The 16,533-nt window shown below is 35.3% G+C and overlaps 1 protein-coding gene across 14 annotated transcripts in view; it reads left to right on the forward strand.

Annotated features, from left to right (window-relative positions):
• The window catches only part of QKI (QKI, KH domain containing RNA binding), a 163,200-nt gene that overhangs the window by 104,680 nt on the left and 41,987 nt on the right, over positions 1 to 16,533 (forward strand). For all 14 annotated transcript variants that reach the window (XM_049114268.1, XM_035704662.2, XM_025422700.3 and 11 more), the window contains one exon: positions 11,875 to 12,018. In XM_049114268.1, the coding sequence (XP_048970225.1) occupies positions 11,875 to 12,018 (144 nt within the window). The remainder of the gene's footprint in view (positions 1 to 11,874; positions 12,019 to 16,533) is intronic.

The following is a 16,533-nucleotide window of genomic DNA, read 5'->3' on the forward strand; positions in this document are numbered from 1 at the left end:
ACTATCATACTTGGGGGACACTGTGTGGCTCAGTTGGTTAAGTGTCTGCCTTCAGCTCAGGTCATGATCTCAGGGTCCTGGGATCTAGCCCCATGTCACACTCCCCGCTCAACTGGGAGTCTGCTGCTCCCCCTCCCGCTGCTTGTGTGCTCATGCTTGGGCATCTGCATGCGCCTTCTCTTTCTCAAATAAATAAATCAAATCTTTAAAAACAAAAAAACTAACTATCATGCTTGGCCCTGGGAATGATCTTTGTTCAAGGAAGTAAGTTAACCTGTAGGTGGCTTTGTCAGAATAATCATCTTGTTTATTCTCAATGAAATAATTACAATACTTTTTATTATGGTTTTAAAATATTTAATCTTTTCTACTTAGTAGTATAATGTTAGTTGTAAAATATTTAAAGCAGACCGTATAATCTGAAGTCACTTTAGCTGAGTGATACTAAGTCAGGGTTCTGCCCATTAGTTTATCTCATTTTTGAGTGAGAAACAGGTGATTTATAGTAATAAATTTAAAAGGTTTAAAAGGATTGATTAGCTTTGTAAGATATAAATTGCTGCGTATGAGGCCCTATATGTTTACTTTTTGTTAATACTAGGTGTGACTTCATCTTTGTATCTCATGCTGTACTTAGTAAAAATTGAACAGTTGTGGGGCATTTAATATGGAGGTGACTTTGATTCTAGACTCCTTGCAGCTTTTTAGATGGTAATACACATCAGAATTGCTATGTCTGAAAATAAAAATGATAGCAGGAAACATTCTGAGAGGATCTGGGGAAGATTTCATTATGATTCTTGTATAGGAAGATTTACATGGAGATGTCAATTGTCCCTAGTTAATTTTCAAAATATTACATAATCCCAAGTGGAAATCGGCAATTTTTTTTCTGGAGCTAGACAAAATGATTATAAAGTTTATGTGAAAAAATTAACAAGAATAACCAGGAAAGTCTTGAAAAGGAAAAATTTAGGGGACAGGACTAAGGCTTCCAGAATTTAAAACATATTAAAAGTCTGTAAGTAGAACAAAGTGGTATTAATGCATCATTGGGACAAAACAGAAATTGGGATTTTGGTGTTTGGGTGGGGGAGAGTAGAAATATTCAGTCTTTTTCTTTTTTCTTGCGTACTATCAGCAAGTAAACATTCCAATTTAATATTTTAAAACCCCACATTTTAAAACAAATGACTTCTTTCTATACTTGTAATTATCTTATCTTGCATGTACTAAATAGTGAAGAGAAAAAGACACAGTATACAGAATTCCACATAGGAACGGCAAAAGGATTCTACTAAAGCTTTAAGGAGGTGTGTCGTGTTTCCAGGGATAACAACTGCTTTTATATGGGTGATTGTTAGCAACAGAAACTCAGCCCCAAGTTTCTGAAAAAATTTCCTGACAGTTCTTTATTTCTATTCTCTCTCTATTTTTGTTAACCAGTAGTCAGCCATTGGTCTTTATACTTGCTGGGAAGTGAAATTAAAAATCACTTGATTATATTTGTCTTTTTATGGGAAAATCTTTACACATATTTAGATCAGTCTTTTCACCTTCACTGTGGTATCATCAAGATCATATTCAGCTTCCCAAATGGTCACAGCGAAACTTACTTTCGCATTCTGCAGACAGCTCTGATCTAGAGAAATCTTAATTTGGTTGTCATTGGAAGAAACCAATATGATTTGGCCATATTGAGGTCATAACTGGTGATATAATTTGGACACATGGTTATTACACTTAAATTAGTAGACTTAATGTATGAAAACTGGAAGGAGGATATACCTGACAGTCTTTTAGTACTGTTTACAGGCAGTGGATATTTCTTGTGAAGGAAAGTATTAAGAATAGTCCCTTTTTTCTTAACTTGGAAAATATTTGACATAAAAAGTTCTTCATGTTGAGGGAATTGTCTCATTGTGCTTTATTTATCTATTTCAAAAATCTATTTATTTTAGAGAGCATGCGAGCACGCAAGTAGGAGGGGAAGAGGAAGAAGAGGGAGAGAGAATCCCAAGCAGACTGTATGCTGAGCACAGAGCCTGACCTGGGGCTTGATCTCACAACCCTGAGATCAGTATCTGGGCCAAAACCAAGAGTCACACATTCACTGCCTGTGCCCTGCTGGTGCCCCTTATTGTGCTTAATTTAACAAGCTTTTGTTGAATGCTTGCTTCCTAAAGAATTTCCTTGAGGAGGCTTCAACAGACAGTATAAACATATTCTAATCTTCATATATTATTAGAAAATAATTTGCTTTGAAAATATGATTGTTGGGGCTCTTGGGTGGCTTAGTTGGTTAACCGTCCGATGTTTGATTTTGACTCAGGTCATGATCTCAAGCTCAATGTTGGGCTCCCCATTTAGCTGGGAGTTTGCTTCTCTCTCTCTCAAATAAATAAATAAATCTTTAAAAGGAAGAAAGAAAATGTTGCTGGCCTCAAGTTCAAGTTAAGAAAATTTTTGAGGTGGTTTATGTATACAATGGAATATTACTCAGCCATTAGAAATGACAAATACCCACCATTTGCTTCAATGTGGATGGAACTGGAGGGTATTATGCTGAGTGAAATGAGTCAATCGGAGAAGGACAAACATTATATGTTCTCATTCATTTGGGGAATATAAATAATAGTGAAAGGGAATAGAAGGGAAGGGAGAAGAAATGGGTAGGAAATATCAGAAAGGGAGACAGAACATAAAGACTGCTAACTCTGGGAAACGAACTAGGGGTGGTGGAAGAGGAAGAGGGCGGGGGTGGGGGTGAATGGGTGACGGGCACTGAGGGGGGCACTTGACGGGATGAGCACTGGGTGTTATTCTGTATGTTGGCAAATTGAACACCAATAAAAATAAATTTATTATTAAAAATAATAAAAAATAAAAACTTCGCTAAGAAAAAAAATTTTTGAGGAACTTTGCAGCTGGAGTCAGTGAACAAATTATGTGAGGCCTACTTTATGTCCATTTTCTCAGTGAATATTAAACTTAATTTAAGATTGCATATACAGCTGGAGATAAATGTCTAAGCTTTATTGCTTGGTTTAAAATGTATATTCATAAGTATGTTGCTGGAACCTTGGTTTGCTTAAATACGTTAATACTTTTGAATTCTTTTCTTGGAAGTTTTGACATATGAACTTTCACATTAAGAGCACAGTAGGGGGAGAAGTCTTACGCTCATTTGCCTGACTACAAATGTGTAATTAAAAGAGTTTATCAGCAGGGGTTGGGACAATCAGTGTGGTCTGATGTTTCATGTTATAGAATTACTCTGTTCAGATAGATACTGTAATTAGAACATAATTTTAAACCTCACAGGCACTTACTCATCAGGTGTTTTTTGGTTTTATTCTAAAAACCAATCAAAACCAAAAGTGGTTCTCAAATTTTGATATATATTTTTTTTTTTTACTTAATAGCTTTATGTCATTGTATATAGTAGCTTCAAAAATGAAATGGATGATATGTAATGGAGAAGTATGGTTAGAACTTATTTCATACAGGACAATGTTTTGAATTAGCCCTAATTCAATAATTTGGAGATGTTCATTGTGTACTATGATCAAATTTTAGTTTTAAGAATCTCACCCATTGAAAACTTTAATATAACTGAAGGAATTCTATGTGTTAAATGGCCACAGGTTTATCATTTTTGTGTCATTGAAATTTGATAGGCAGTTCTCTCATCTAGGAAATAAAAAAGCATATTTGTAGATATGAGATCTTTTTTTTTTTTTTTTTTTTTTTTGCCAGGTGTTTCTCTGACAGTTGTCAGAGAACTATTCTTCTATATATTCTACTGTTCTTCATATAACTTATTCAGGAATTCATTTATGGAGAAAGAGCACTTGACTTGGAATTAGGACATAGGACCAACACCAAAAAAACAAAAAGCACATATACCAGATAATTTCAGTGTGTTGCCTTATCTGTGTCCAAAGTCCCTACTATCTCCAAATGGTGTGCAAACAAGACATGTTTAAAATACCACACAAAAAATTTTAAAAGTAAAATAGAAAAGGTCTTAAGATTCAAGATCTCAGTGTTCTGTTTCTGGCTTTTTCACTAACTCATGCTTTTGGGGGGGACAGTTTGCTTAATTAGGGCTCTCAGGTAGGTAATGTCTTATGCTAAGAATTAGTGTTGGAGTGCAAGCTCTGAGGTCATTCTGCCAGATAGAACACTTAACTGTCTAAATGACTTGAACAAGCCATGTCTGTCTCAGCCTCCTTATTAGCATGTTGTAGGAATAAGAATACTATACTCACACAGCTGTTACAAGGAATGAATGAGGTGGTTTGTTTATATTGCTGAGAATAGTACTTGGCAAGCAGTAATTGTTTAATAAAAGCTTAGTTACTATCTTATCACCATCGTTATTTTCATTTCTAAATTTCTTCATCACCTGAGAGACTAAAAGTTATTTGAAATGTGTTATTTCTTTATAGCATACTTGTCAGGAATGTAGATCATAATAAAGTATCATTGGTAATTGTATCTACAATCAGGAATGGATGGCATTATAAAGTTTTATATGCTGCTAAACTTTAATTTACTATATAAATAAAGCTATATTGCCATTTCCTTCAATGTTGTCATTTCAGCCTCTCTAAAATTAAAAGATTAAAGGTCAGTGGTTTTGAGTTTTGAACTTATGTACAGACATAGTAGTTATATACGTTGTCTTTGCTCTTACGTTGTTCTCATATTGAGATAGAGCTTTAGTCTTGAAGGGTTTTTTCTTTTTCTTTTTCTTTCTTTCTTTTCTTTTTTTTTTTTTCTTTTTTTTTTTTTTTAAGATTTTATTTATTTTAGAGCAGGAGTAGGGAGAGGAGCAATGGGAGGGAGGTAGAACTAGCTGACTCCACCATTGAGCTCAGAACCCAACCTGGGCTCAATCTGAGGACCTTAAGATCATGACCTGGGCCAAAACCAAGAGTTGGATGCTTAACACACTGAGCCACTCAGGCACCCACCCCGAGTCTTGCAGTTTTAAAAAGACGTTGACCTTTCTGTTACTGCATTATTCTTATATAATGAAACAAGGTAGTCCTAAGGTGACAGAGTAAAGGGAAAGCACTGTCTGGATATGAAAGTCATACCTTATCAGCATTATTGTAGAAATATGGGAAAGTTAACTAGAAGAGAAGAGAATACAAGTAAAAGAGAGGTGTAAAGATTGTCACGTGGAACTGTCAACTTAAATACCAGGGTGAAAAGAAGCAGGCCCAGAAACCAAGATCTATATAAAGGGAGATTATATAGAGGCTTCTATAGGCAGAGACACAAAAATAATGAATACAGCAAAGTACTGTGGGGAAAGCTGCAATATATTGATGTATCTTAATGACACTCCTCAATAAAAAAGCTGAGTTGTTGAGTTCAGTAAGTATTTAAGGGCCAGATAGGTGTAAAGTCAGTTATATACATACTGTCAAGGGTATAAAAATCAATGAGAACATGGTTCTGGTATCAACTAAGCTCGAACTTTCTTATAAGCTAGAACAGGTAATTATAAGTTGCAATATGATAGAACAAAAGATAAATAAAAGCAAATATTAAAGAAGCATTCTGGACATAGGAGATAACTTATGTAGTTATGGGTGTCATAATCCATGTTTATGAATAGGCCAATTTATTTACAACATGGAATGAATATAAGCAAGAAATGATACCTGAAATTTGTGTGGTTTGTGAATGGGTATATGTAGTAGCTTAGCTTCTCCGTCAAGGTACAAATAACCTTATGACTGCATTTCAGAGATTGTTCTACAAAACCACTTAGTCCTTGTCCTCACATTTCAAAAATCTGTACTCCTTAGAATCCATAATAACTGAGACCTAATTGTAGACAAGTTTGGAGAAGGGAGATAACAAACTTCAGTTGAGACATACTGAGAGTGCTTTGGAGATACTGATACCACATGTCAAGTTGACAGTTGAATCTGAAGGCCTAGAAATCAGCAGGGATGACTGTGCTGGAATGCAAATTTGGGACTGTCAGTGCAAAAAAACCCATGCTCTTCTGTATTGCTGAGGATTTGGTGGCACATTAAATGACATGACATTGCTCTGTGTGAATATAAACCAGACATTGTAATCATGAGTAATAGTGAGCTGTTTTTTCCACATCATATCTCTGCTGTTGACTCTTGAAATGTAACTGTAGAAAGAAATCAATGCCTTAACCACAGTTTCTGAGAACTATACCATTTTGGATGTATATCCATTTTGCTATCCCTCCTCTCTGCTTCATTTCAGTCTTTTATTTGTTGCAAATTATTAAAGTGAGAAATTTAGGGAGTAGGTTCATAACGTACATTTTGGGTACAGAAGTATGTACCCTAATCCTATTTTATTTGTTTTCTTATGACTGAATAAAAAACCTTTATAGAGAGGTTTTATTGACTTCCCCTATAGTATTCATCCAATTCCATATTGCCTTTATTATCTGTTACAGAAGCAGAAAAAGAACGCAGGGAGAAATCTGGTTGGTAATGAATAATAATTACTAAGGCTTAAAACTCACTCTTCGGGCAGCTCAGGTGGCTCAGCAGTTTAGCGCCGCCTTCATCCCAGGGTGTGATCCTGGAGACCTGGGATCGAGTCCCACGTCAGGCTCCCTGCATGGAGCCTGCTTCTCCCTCTGCCTCTGCCTCTGCCTCTGCCTCTGCCTCTCTCTCTCTGTGTCTCCCATGAATAAATAAATAAAATCTTAAAAAAAAAAAAAACTCTTCAAGGAATTTGCTTAACTCTGAGTTTAGAATGGACTACAATTGGATAAATGTGGCTTCTGGGTAGAATGATCTTAAAACCTATTTTTTAAAAATCAAGTTTGATATATTTATGAATTACATTATGTAATTATGTGAAGTCTGTGGATGAAAACATGGGTGCCCCCTGCGCCCCCGCCTGCCAAGATTCTTTGGTATTTATTCCTTATTGTTACCTTGTGTGCTTATGTTGCTGGTAGTTGATTTTTTGTTTTGTTTTGTTTTCATCTCCTCTTTCTATTGTGGTGAGAACTCAGTGGGCCCTTTTTCATTTGGAAGCTCTTACCTTTCACTTTGGTTTCAAAAGTATGTATTACGGTGATAATTTTTCTTCCTCCTTCTTCCTTTTTCTTTTTCTTGGTGAAACATCTGTCATTTAGTTTCTGGACCTTTCGAACTAGTCCTCTAATTTTTAACTGTTCTTTACCATTTTCAATCTCTGTCATTGCTGCTGCTTGGACGGAGAGTTTCTCAGTTTTTGTCTTCCAGTCTACCAAGTTTTTCATTTTACTGTCATAGTTTTAGTTTCTCAGATTCCCTGTTATGTTTTGAATTATTTTAACAGCATCCTTTACCTCAAGGATACAGCATCTTCTTTTAATTCAAAACTCTGCAGAATTTTGAATTTTTCTTCTCTCTGGTCAGTGGTTGTTTTCTTGAGGTGGTTTTCTGTTTGTTGGGCTGGTCAGACTCCCAAGAGAAAAGTCTTCCAGTCTTCCTCCACTAGTGTGTGGGCTGACTGCCCTTGCTCTAGGTGTAGAGCTGGACACCTCAACCTTCAGTGTGTAAATGATCCCACCAACTGCCCCTCAAAACCCAGTTCTGTAAAGTAGAACTCTTTAGGAATACATTTCTCATCTTTTGCTGGGAATTAAGGAGTGCCAGCTGAGAATAGATGTGGAATTCAACTGCTCCCTTAGTGAGAATTAAATCAGTCTTCAAGTCTTAGCCCCACCTTTATCCCTATGACTATTGCTGCCATTGCCTCAGCTTTTTCCCTGGGGGATGGAATGAGATGGCAGGGGGAGGAGTCTACAGCAGAAATTGGTTCCTTTTCTCCTGGGGTTAGCTAAACCCCTGATTGCTCAGCCCAGATGCTTTGTGGTTTCTCAATTGTTTCCTTTCCCATTTTCTTCCTTATGAGTTTTGTATATTTTAAACTCTACAGTATTCTAGAATTTTAGGAGGGACTATAAGTACATGATGATGATAATCTCACCATCTTTATCTTTGTCTACAAGTTTTTATTCTTTCAAGTGTTTTTAAAACTAAGCAAAACCTGGGGCACCTGAGTGGCTCCAGTGGTTGAGCATCTTTGTTCGGCTCAGGTCATGATCCTGGGGATCCTGGGATCGAGTCCCACATCAGGCTCCCCACGGGGAGCCTGCTTCTCCTTCTGCCTATGTCCCTGCCTCTGTCTCTCATGAATAAATAAATAAAATCTTAGAAAAAAATAAGCAAAACCCTTCATTTTGAAGCAAACATTAGGGGAGATGTAACTTTCTTTTATTTTCAGTTTTTAACTGGCACTTCAGTTGTTGAATTAATTAAGAGTATACATTTGCCAAAGTGTTTTACAACTTAAAAATGTATTCCTTCATTAAAGCACAATGTCAAATTATACTTTAACTTTATTCTCTGTTCCTATCATGCAATTAATCTCTCTTCCTTTTGAAATCCTTCGGCTTTTTGCCTTTCCATGTATAAAAGTTTCTGTGGTAAGTCTTATGGTATTAGTTTTTATTCCTACACCTTTCTAAATATTTTGGATTATAAATCTTCCTCAGTTACCGTTGTATTAGCACCTATATTAGTATCTGTATTTGTGTCTTACAAATGTGTATATGGGTATGTACATACATACACTAACTTTAGTTGTCTTTGTCTACAAATGATAACAGTTATAGGTTAGTTTTGATTGATTGGTTTTTCTTCTCAGTTATGTTACATTTTCCTGCATCTTTGCATGCATGTTAATTTCTGATTAGATGCCAGATAGTGTGACTTTTACCTTGTTGGGTAGATGTTTCCTATTCCTGTAAATATTCTTGGGCTTTGTTCTGCGACACAGTGAAGATAGTTGGGAACACTTTTCATCCTTTTAGATCTTGCTTTTAAGATTTGATTAGGCAGTACTGGAGTAGTCTCAGACCAGGTTTAATTATCTCCTATGACTGAGGCAAGCCTTGTATATACTTTACCTAGTATCTGTGAATCATGAACTCTTTTAGTCTGGCTCTCTGAGGGAACCCAGCACTTTTACCTTGGGTCCTGTGGCTGGTTCTTTCTCCAGCCTCTGGTATTTCCTCTGCCACACATGCACTGACTAATGTTCAGCTGAGTGTTTGAGTGGACCTTGTGCAGATCCCCAAAATTCTTTCAGAATAGCTCTAGTACTCTTCTCTGAAATCTCGCTGGTTTGGTCTCCCTGGATTTTTTGTTTAGTCTCCACAAGCCAGAGAGGTAGCCTGGCTGGCACCCTTCCCCAGCCTGCATCCTGGAGACTCCCAAGCCAGAGAACTGAGGTAATCCTAGGGTTGACTTCTTGATTTGCCATCTCTCAGCCTCATTGTCTTTATTGCCTGACATTCAGAGGCTTGAGAACTGTCATTTCTTGTGCTTTGCCTGTTTTTTATTTTATTTATTTTATTTTATTATCACTATTATTATTTTTTGGTTGTTTCAGCCAGGAGAGTGAATCTTGTCTGTTATTTTTATCTTGGCTGGAAGCAGAAGTCCCTTACTCCTATGAATATAGACACCCTTTTTTAGGTTCATCAAAATGTACAAGTCATTTTATTAGATCTATCAGAAAATTGATATATAAAAAAATATAAATATAAATTGGTGAAAAAATATTGTTAACATTTTTTAACATAAAAATTAAAATCTGTATTTAAAAATTGATTTTTCTTGCCACAGTAGAGATACATTCATATATATTTTATGTTGTTAGCCCTAGAGAGAACCCTGAGGTTCTCAATTTAACTCCTTGATACCCTAATTTCCCTTTTTTTTTTTTTTTAAGAGTTTTATTTATTTATTTATGAGAAATAAAGAGCACAGCAGAGATATAGGCAGAAGGAGAAGCAGGCTCCATGCAGGGAGCCCAATGTGGGACTCGATCCTGGTACTCCAGGATCACGCCCTGGGCCAAAGGCAGGCGCTCAACCGATGAGCCACCCAGGCTTCCCCCTAGTTTCCCATTTTTTTCCATGGTGTCTGTCCCCTAGGCAAGATGAAATACTTAATAGATACTTTTATTGAATAGTTACTTCCAAACAGCTTCATTAGTATTTGAATCAAAGCAACTTAAAGTGAAAAAAATTAAATTTTATTCATAAATTTTAATGTTTATTGACATCATTTATTAATGAGATCTCTATTTTTCTTGGGCACCATTCAGATTAGCAAACATTAGGAGAGCAAACAGTATTTTCATACTAATGATATTAACAAATATGGGCAGAAACATATATTTGACTGTTAGAATTCATTTCCATCCTTATTGGCTAAGGCCCATATATTTTCGTTAGCATGACCTCTACAAACATGTAAGTTGTAGTATAGGGCTGTTTTATTGTATTAATTTTATTAATTTATGCCAGTTTTTTTTTTTATGCCAGTTTTTTAATCTCCTTTGGAATCTTAAAATTTATTTTTAAATTTACTTTTATTTAAATTCAATTAATTAAAATATAGTGTATTATTAGTTTTAGAGGTAGAGTTCAGGGATTCGTCAATTGTATATAACACACAGTGCTCGATATGTCATATGCCCCATCACCCAGTTACCCCATCCCAGAATCTCACAATTTAGTAGTGACATTTAAGAGGAAGGTACAGCCACACACATTATCTTTTGTTACCTTGCACTGAACCAGGTACATGTATCCATACCATTTCTTTACTTATTTATAAATTTACACTCTTATTTTCTGGTTTTAAAACTGATTTATGAATTATATTACTTATGAATGTGTCTGTTATCTCTAAAACTTAAAGCAAGAAGTAATTGTGAAATTATCATATCTTAGGTGAAAGGGAAATGTAGTCAACCCTACTTTTAAACCTCCCTGTATATTGGTTTGACTATGTTTCCATAATGGGGTATCCCTCACTAAGTGATTTGAAGACCTCAAGGAGATGAAACATTGATGTTTTCCATTAAGCAAGGACTTATGATTGCTATAAATAGTGACCTTATAGTTTACTGTTTTTAAAGCAAGGTCTGATGGAAACATATATTCCTTGTAATGATTATAGTGAAATGTTCCCATAATTACTACTTGATACACTTAAGTGGCATCTTTTTTTTTTTTTAAGATTTATTTATTTATTTGAGAGAGAGAGAGAGAGGGAGCACAAGCAGGGGGAATGACTGAGGGAGAAGGAAAAGCAGGTTTCCCTCTGAGCAGGGAGCCTGACACAGGGCTTGATTCCAGGATCCCTAGATCATGACCTGAGCTGAAGGCAGACCCCTAACTGACTGAACCACCCAGGTGACGCTTAATTGGCTTTTTTTTTTTTTTTTTACATAATAATGTTTATGTGCAAAATACTTGTCCTGAACTTGAATTCAGCCAGTGTTATTTAAAGTAGTTGTACAGAAAAGGAAAAATCACTGAATTTGAGAATGCAAATGTGGATTCAGCTCCTAAATTGGCATGTATTAGCTGTGTGACCTCAATGCTGACTGTTTAAGTTAACCTTCATGATTTATTTACCCCATAAGTAAAATAGAGAAGAAATAATATGCTTTTTATGCTCACCTAAAGATGACTCCATAATGACTTTCTTAGTATATAAGAACATTGCAAGGGATCTGATGGCCTTGCTTACTGTTGTATCTTTAGCATCTGGTTTCATGCTTCGTACATGTAAGTGATCAACAAATATTTGTTGGATTAACTGTCATTTGACCACGTAGTTTCACACCAAGCCTTTTTTCAAGTAAAAGAATTCAAAAGGTTTATAATGTCATTATAGCAGAATGATGCAAACATAGCTTAAGTTATTGGCAACTTGTTAGTGTTATGAAAGATATATTCTCTCTGAGAAGAAAAATTGGTAATGTGTTTTGCAAATTTTTTAGGAGGAGCAGAATAGAGGCAAGCCTAATTGGGAGCATCTCAATGAAGACTTACATGTACTGATCACTGTGGAAGATGCTCAAAACAGAGCGGAGATCAAACTGAAAAGAGCCGTTGAGGAAGTGAAGAAATTACTGGTACCTGCAGTAAGTAATGATTTCCAAATCTTAGATTTGGGGCCCAACCCCGTTTTCCTTTAATTTTTTAAATTAGTGTAATGTTTATCTTAATGAAGAGGTTATTTTTTTATTTAATCTCAAAACATAAATATGATTTATAACTCATTTATTATAGCATAATAGGCAAACAGACATTACTCAGATCCTAAAATGGGAAAACCTGTTTATGTTGGGGAAGGAAATGTTGTGAGGGGAGCTAGCTCAATTAGTGTCCTACTTTTCAAAGATGTTATTATTATTGCCTCACTCTATTATAGGGTGAAAAGAGTAGATACATTATCAGTAAGGGGATGAAAACCTTTTTTGACGGAAGAGCAGTTTCTCATTGTAAGCAAGTAACAAATGTACAGAAAAGTCCTGTAACACTCCTGTGTTAGTAGGAGTGCATTGTTTGAGTTGGCTGTGAGTTCCAAGTACCCTCCTGGCATGTCATTGTCTCCATCGAAAGATTAATATATCACAATGAAATGTTCCCATAGTATGATGAAATTTTCTTTTAGAAAACAGGAGCTAACTTTTGTGGATTCATTAGATATCATCTCGAGCACTTTTCACACTTCAACTCATTTAATGTTTTTTTTCTAAGATACTAAAAACTATTAAAGTTCATATTTAGGGGTCTTAGCTAAAACACTGAAAGTAATTTTGGAGGTGATGTCTCATAAAGGAATGACCCCAAATACCTTTGTTCTCGTCCTCCCGCTATTCCATCCTCCATCTTTCCCTCCCTGCCCAGCACCATCCTTGTCTTTTCTTATTACATAACCCTTTAGTAACTCCTCATTTAGAAATGATGGTTGCACGCACTCCCAGAGTATTGTATTTTTCAATGGAAAATGAAAAATAAATGATTGATTTTCAAAGTCTTTTTAAAAATATTTTTTTTGTTGGTAAAAATGATAGAAATGTGAACCATAACTTGCTACTGAAAAATTAGGAATATTCTTAGTATTCTGTCAAACAAAAACTTACTGAAATTTACATAAACAAGTATGGTGTCTGTTATTCTTTATTCCCGGAATAATCTATTCTATAAATAAACTTAGAAGCTATAAACATTTCCAATTTATGGGATAAAATTAACTACTTAGAAGAAAAGAATTCCACAAAGATGTTGTTCATTTAGATCTTATAAAGAATATAAACAAACAAATTATAAACTAAAATGCATAGTTTTATACTATTAACCCATATAATTTTCCTCCTTTTCCTTAATAATTGTACAGTTTTGAAAAGCTATATAATAAAGGACCTTTTTTTTTTTTTTAAGTATACTGGACTGTTCGTCCCGTGACCAGAAAAAAGTTATTTAACATTATTTTATTGCTATATATAGCTGAAAATGCTCAGCTCACATAATACTAATAAGTTCACCTAATACAATAAATAGACCAGTCGTCTGATAATTAAAATTCTTACTGATTTATTAGTTTATTACAGCCATTCTGTGAACTACTTTAGTTTTAAAAGTTATTAACCTGGGAAAGAGCATCATGTAAAAGCTGTGTTAAGTAACTAGCTTACTAGTTACTAATGAGCTATGTTTCTTTCAGAAAGAGTAAATTTCTATTTCCTCATTTACAAAATGAGAATTGGAGTAAATGACTTCTAAGATTGTCTTTGAATAGACAATAGAATAGGTGGTAGTGGTTAAAAAAACGGGAGAAGTTTTTTAAAAAGTTCATACGATTTATATTTCAAAGGAAAAGAGCACTTTTAGTGATAAAATCTGTCTCCTATTGAAATTTTTTTAGAGTTATTAATTACTACCTCTGAAGTAATACAACTCTCTCAGAATTACAAATTGTAGACTAAAAATACTTGAAGGTGTATACATTCAATAAAGTAATTTAACCTTATAGGAATTTCTTAATCCTATCCATTTTGTCAGATATGCGTATTGTAACATGGCTGCTATGTCAGGAAATTTATTTTTATTAAACTCAACATTATTAAACATTTCTGCTGATGGTGCCCTGATAAGCAAAGGTTTAAATAAAACATAAGCTTTACAATCCTGAAGAATCAAGTGATTTGGGTTTTTACCTATAGGTTGTAGGGAGACAAAGCATTTATTTGAGAGCTGACTTCTGGATTCGAATCCCATCATTTGTGGCTTTTTACTGTCTCCCTTTCCTCATTGGAAACATCACAGTCAGTGATTGGGAACATCACTGAACTCTCATGTAGTTATTATGAAATTAGATGATACATGGAGAGTGCTTAGCATAATGCCTACCACAGAACTATTTCATAGACGTTTGCTTATAGCTTTTTGACACTCTAAATAATATTGTTCTATAATTGTGTAGGTTCACATACTGCTCTTTCCAAGTGCTGATTATAAAATGAATGCATTAATTCAGGATTGGAGAAAAATACAAGTTCCTTCTCAACTCATTATTCTTTTTAAGTAAATTGATTTGACCCTTATAAAAAAAATTCACTGTAAGGCTCCTTACAGAATCCTTTAGTTTATCATTACTTAAATATTTTCAAAACAGTATTTTTGGATTGAAAGTATGGACCCATCATGATTTTCTGAAAAGAATTCACACATAAATGAATTGGTTAAGTCTGATTTATTTTTTCCTGTTTGTGTAAGAGTTATAAAGGGAATGATAGGGACACTAGCAGTTATTTAGAAATGTATTATTTAAGATGCCCTCAGATTCAGAATTGCAGAACAGAATTATTGCCCTAACTCAGTGGGATTTGACTAAGGGTTGTCAGAATCACTGTGTGAAAGACAGCACATTTCTTATCAGCATTTATGTTTTGTCTAACTCTAGGTTGGCCCTCCAGTGAGCTGCCAATAGATCTTTTTAATTCTTATATTACATGAAGACGTTTTGAAACATTTCTGTGGTTTTCATATCTCAAAATTTATCTTGAGAATAGTGACACTCGGAATTTTGTTTTGTTGACCATTTCATTCTCAAATGCTTATTTAACATTTCCATTAACAGTACTTTGCAGTTTTGCCTTTCCTGTCTCTAAATCTTATATGTCATTTGGAGTCTCTAGCCGTTACCAAGTGTCCAGAAAAATGCCAAATTCAGTCAAGTTTACTTCCTCCATCCCTCAGCTATGCTCACTTCCTTTTGCCTTCATTTTCTTTACCCTTATCTCAAGCCAGTTACTCAAAACCCCACAGCCAGCATTTGTACTTGTAGTTTTGGACTCCACAGACCCATCCTTACATTGCAGTCTATTCATAACCTTATCCTGCTTAAAAAACCCTTTTGGTGGTTCCCTCTTAACTCCAAGAGGAGAATGGAGAATTCTTGAATGTGTACAGTTTCCTTCATGATTGCTGTAGATTATCTTCCAGGCTTCATTTTTCACTCTTCCCAAAATCTAAAGTACACACACATACACAAACATTCCCTGCTAGAGCCACAGACTGAATCATTCTGTATTTATTTGATTTCTTGAACCTTTAGTCTTCTCCCTCCTGGACCTTTGAATTCATTCAGTAAATGTTCATTGTGTGCATTTACTATGTCAGCTATTGAGGATACAGAAAGAGTAAATAAAGCTAACAAAGTGCCCGCCATCTTGAAGCTTACCTTCTGGTTGAGGGGAGGGGGCAGCTTGGATTACTGACAATAAGATATATACACACACACACACACACATATATGTACACACACATACACATACTATAGTAGGTTGTGCTAAAATGTGAAGAAAAACAAAGCAGGAAATCGGGAGCCATGGATTAAGAAAATGCTATTTTATATGAGATGATTAGAGAATGCCTCTCTCAGAAGATGACATTTGGGAAAAAAGAAAACCTAATTGACATGTGGTGCAATCATTTGGATATCCTAGGGTTTCTAAGCAAAGAGAACAAGTGTGATGATGCCTAGAGACATTTTTGAGGTGTGTCAAAGGGGGTCCAGTGAGGAGCTTAGTGAGCAGGTGAGAGAGTGGTGGGAGGTGAAGTTGGGGAAATGGGGAAATGGCAGTTACAGAGGCCTATAGGCCATAATAAGGATATTAGATTTTAGTCTGACATAAGAAGCTCTTGGAGGAATTTGAGGAGAGGAATAACATGGTCTAATTTGTGTTTTAAAGAATCATTCTGAATAGAGAACAGACGCACTTTGAAGGTGATGGAGAAAGCAGAGAGATCAATGCAGAAGCATTTATATTTCATGAATGAGGTGAAAGGAGTGTGGACTAGGGTTGAAGGGGCTGACTAGTAGTAGATTAGGGATTTATTTTCAAGGTAAAGCTGGCAGGAATTTTGATGGATTGGGTGTTGTGTATATGTGAAGACTTCAAGGTTTTTACCCTGAGCAATTGGACTTTTCTCCTCTTCATATTGTTAGAGGAACAGGTTTGAGAGGAAAGTCAAGAAATCGGCTTCAAAAGTGTAAAAATTGAGCTAGCAAATGTTAATTGGGCATTTAGTTATAACAATCTGGGCCCAACAATAGATGGGCCCAGAATATGTCAAGTTTGAAGTTGTCA

Source organism: Canis lupus, chromosome 1 (genome assembly GCF_003254725.2).
Source record: "Canis lupus dingo isolate Sandy chromosome 1, ASM325472v2, whole genome shotgun sequence".
In the NCBI taxonomy this organism is placed as follows: domain Eukaryota; kingdom Metazoa; phylum Chordata; class Mammalia; order Carnivora; family Canidae; genus Canis; species Canis lupus.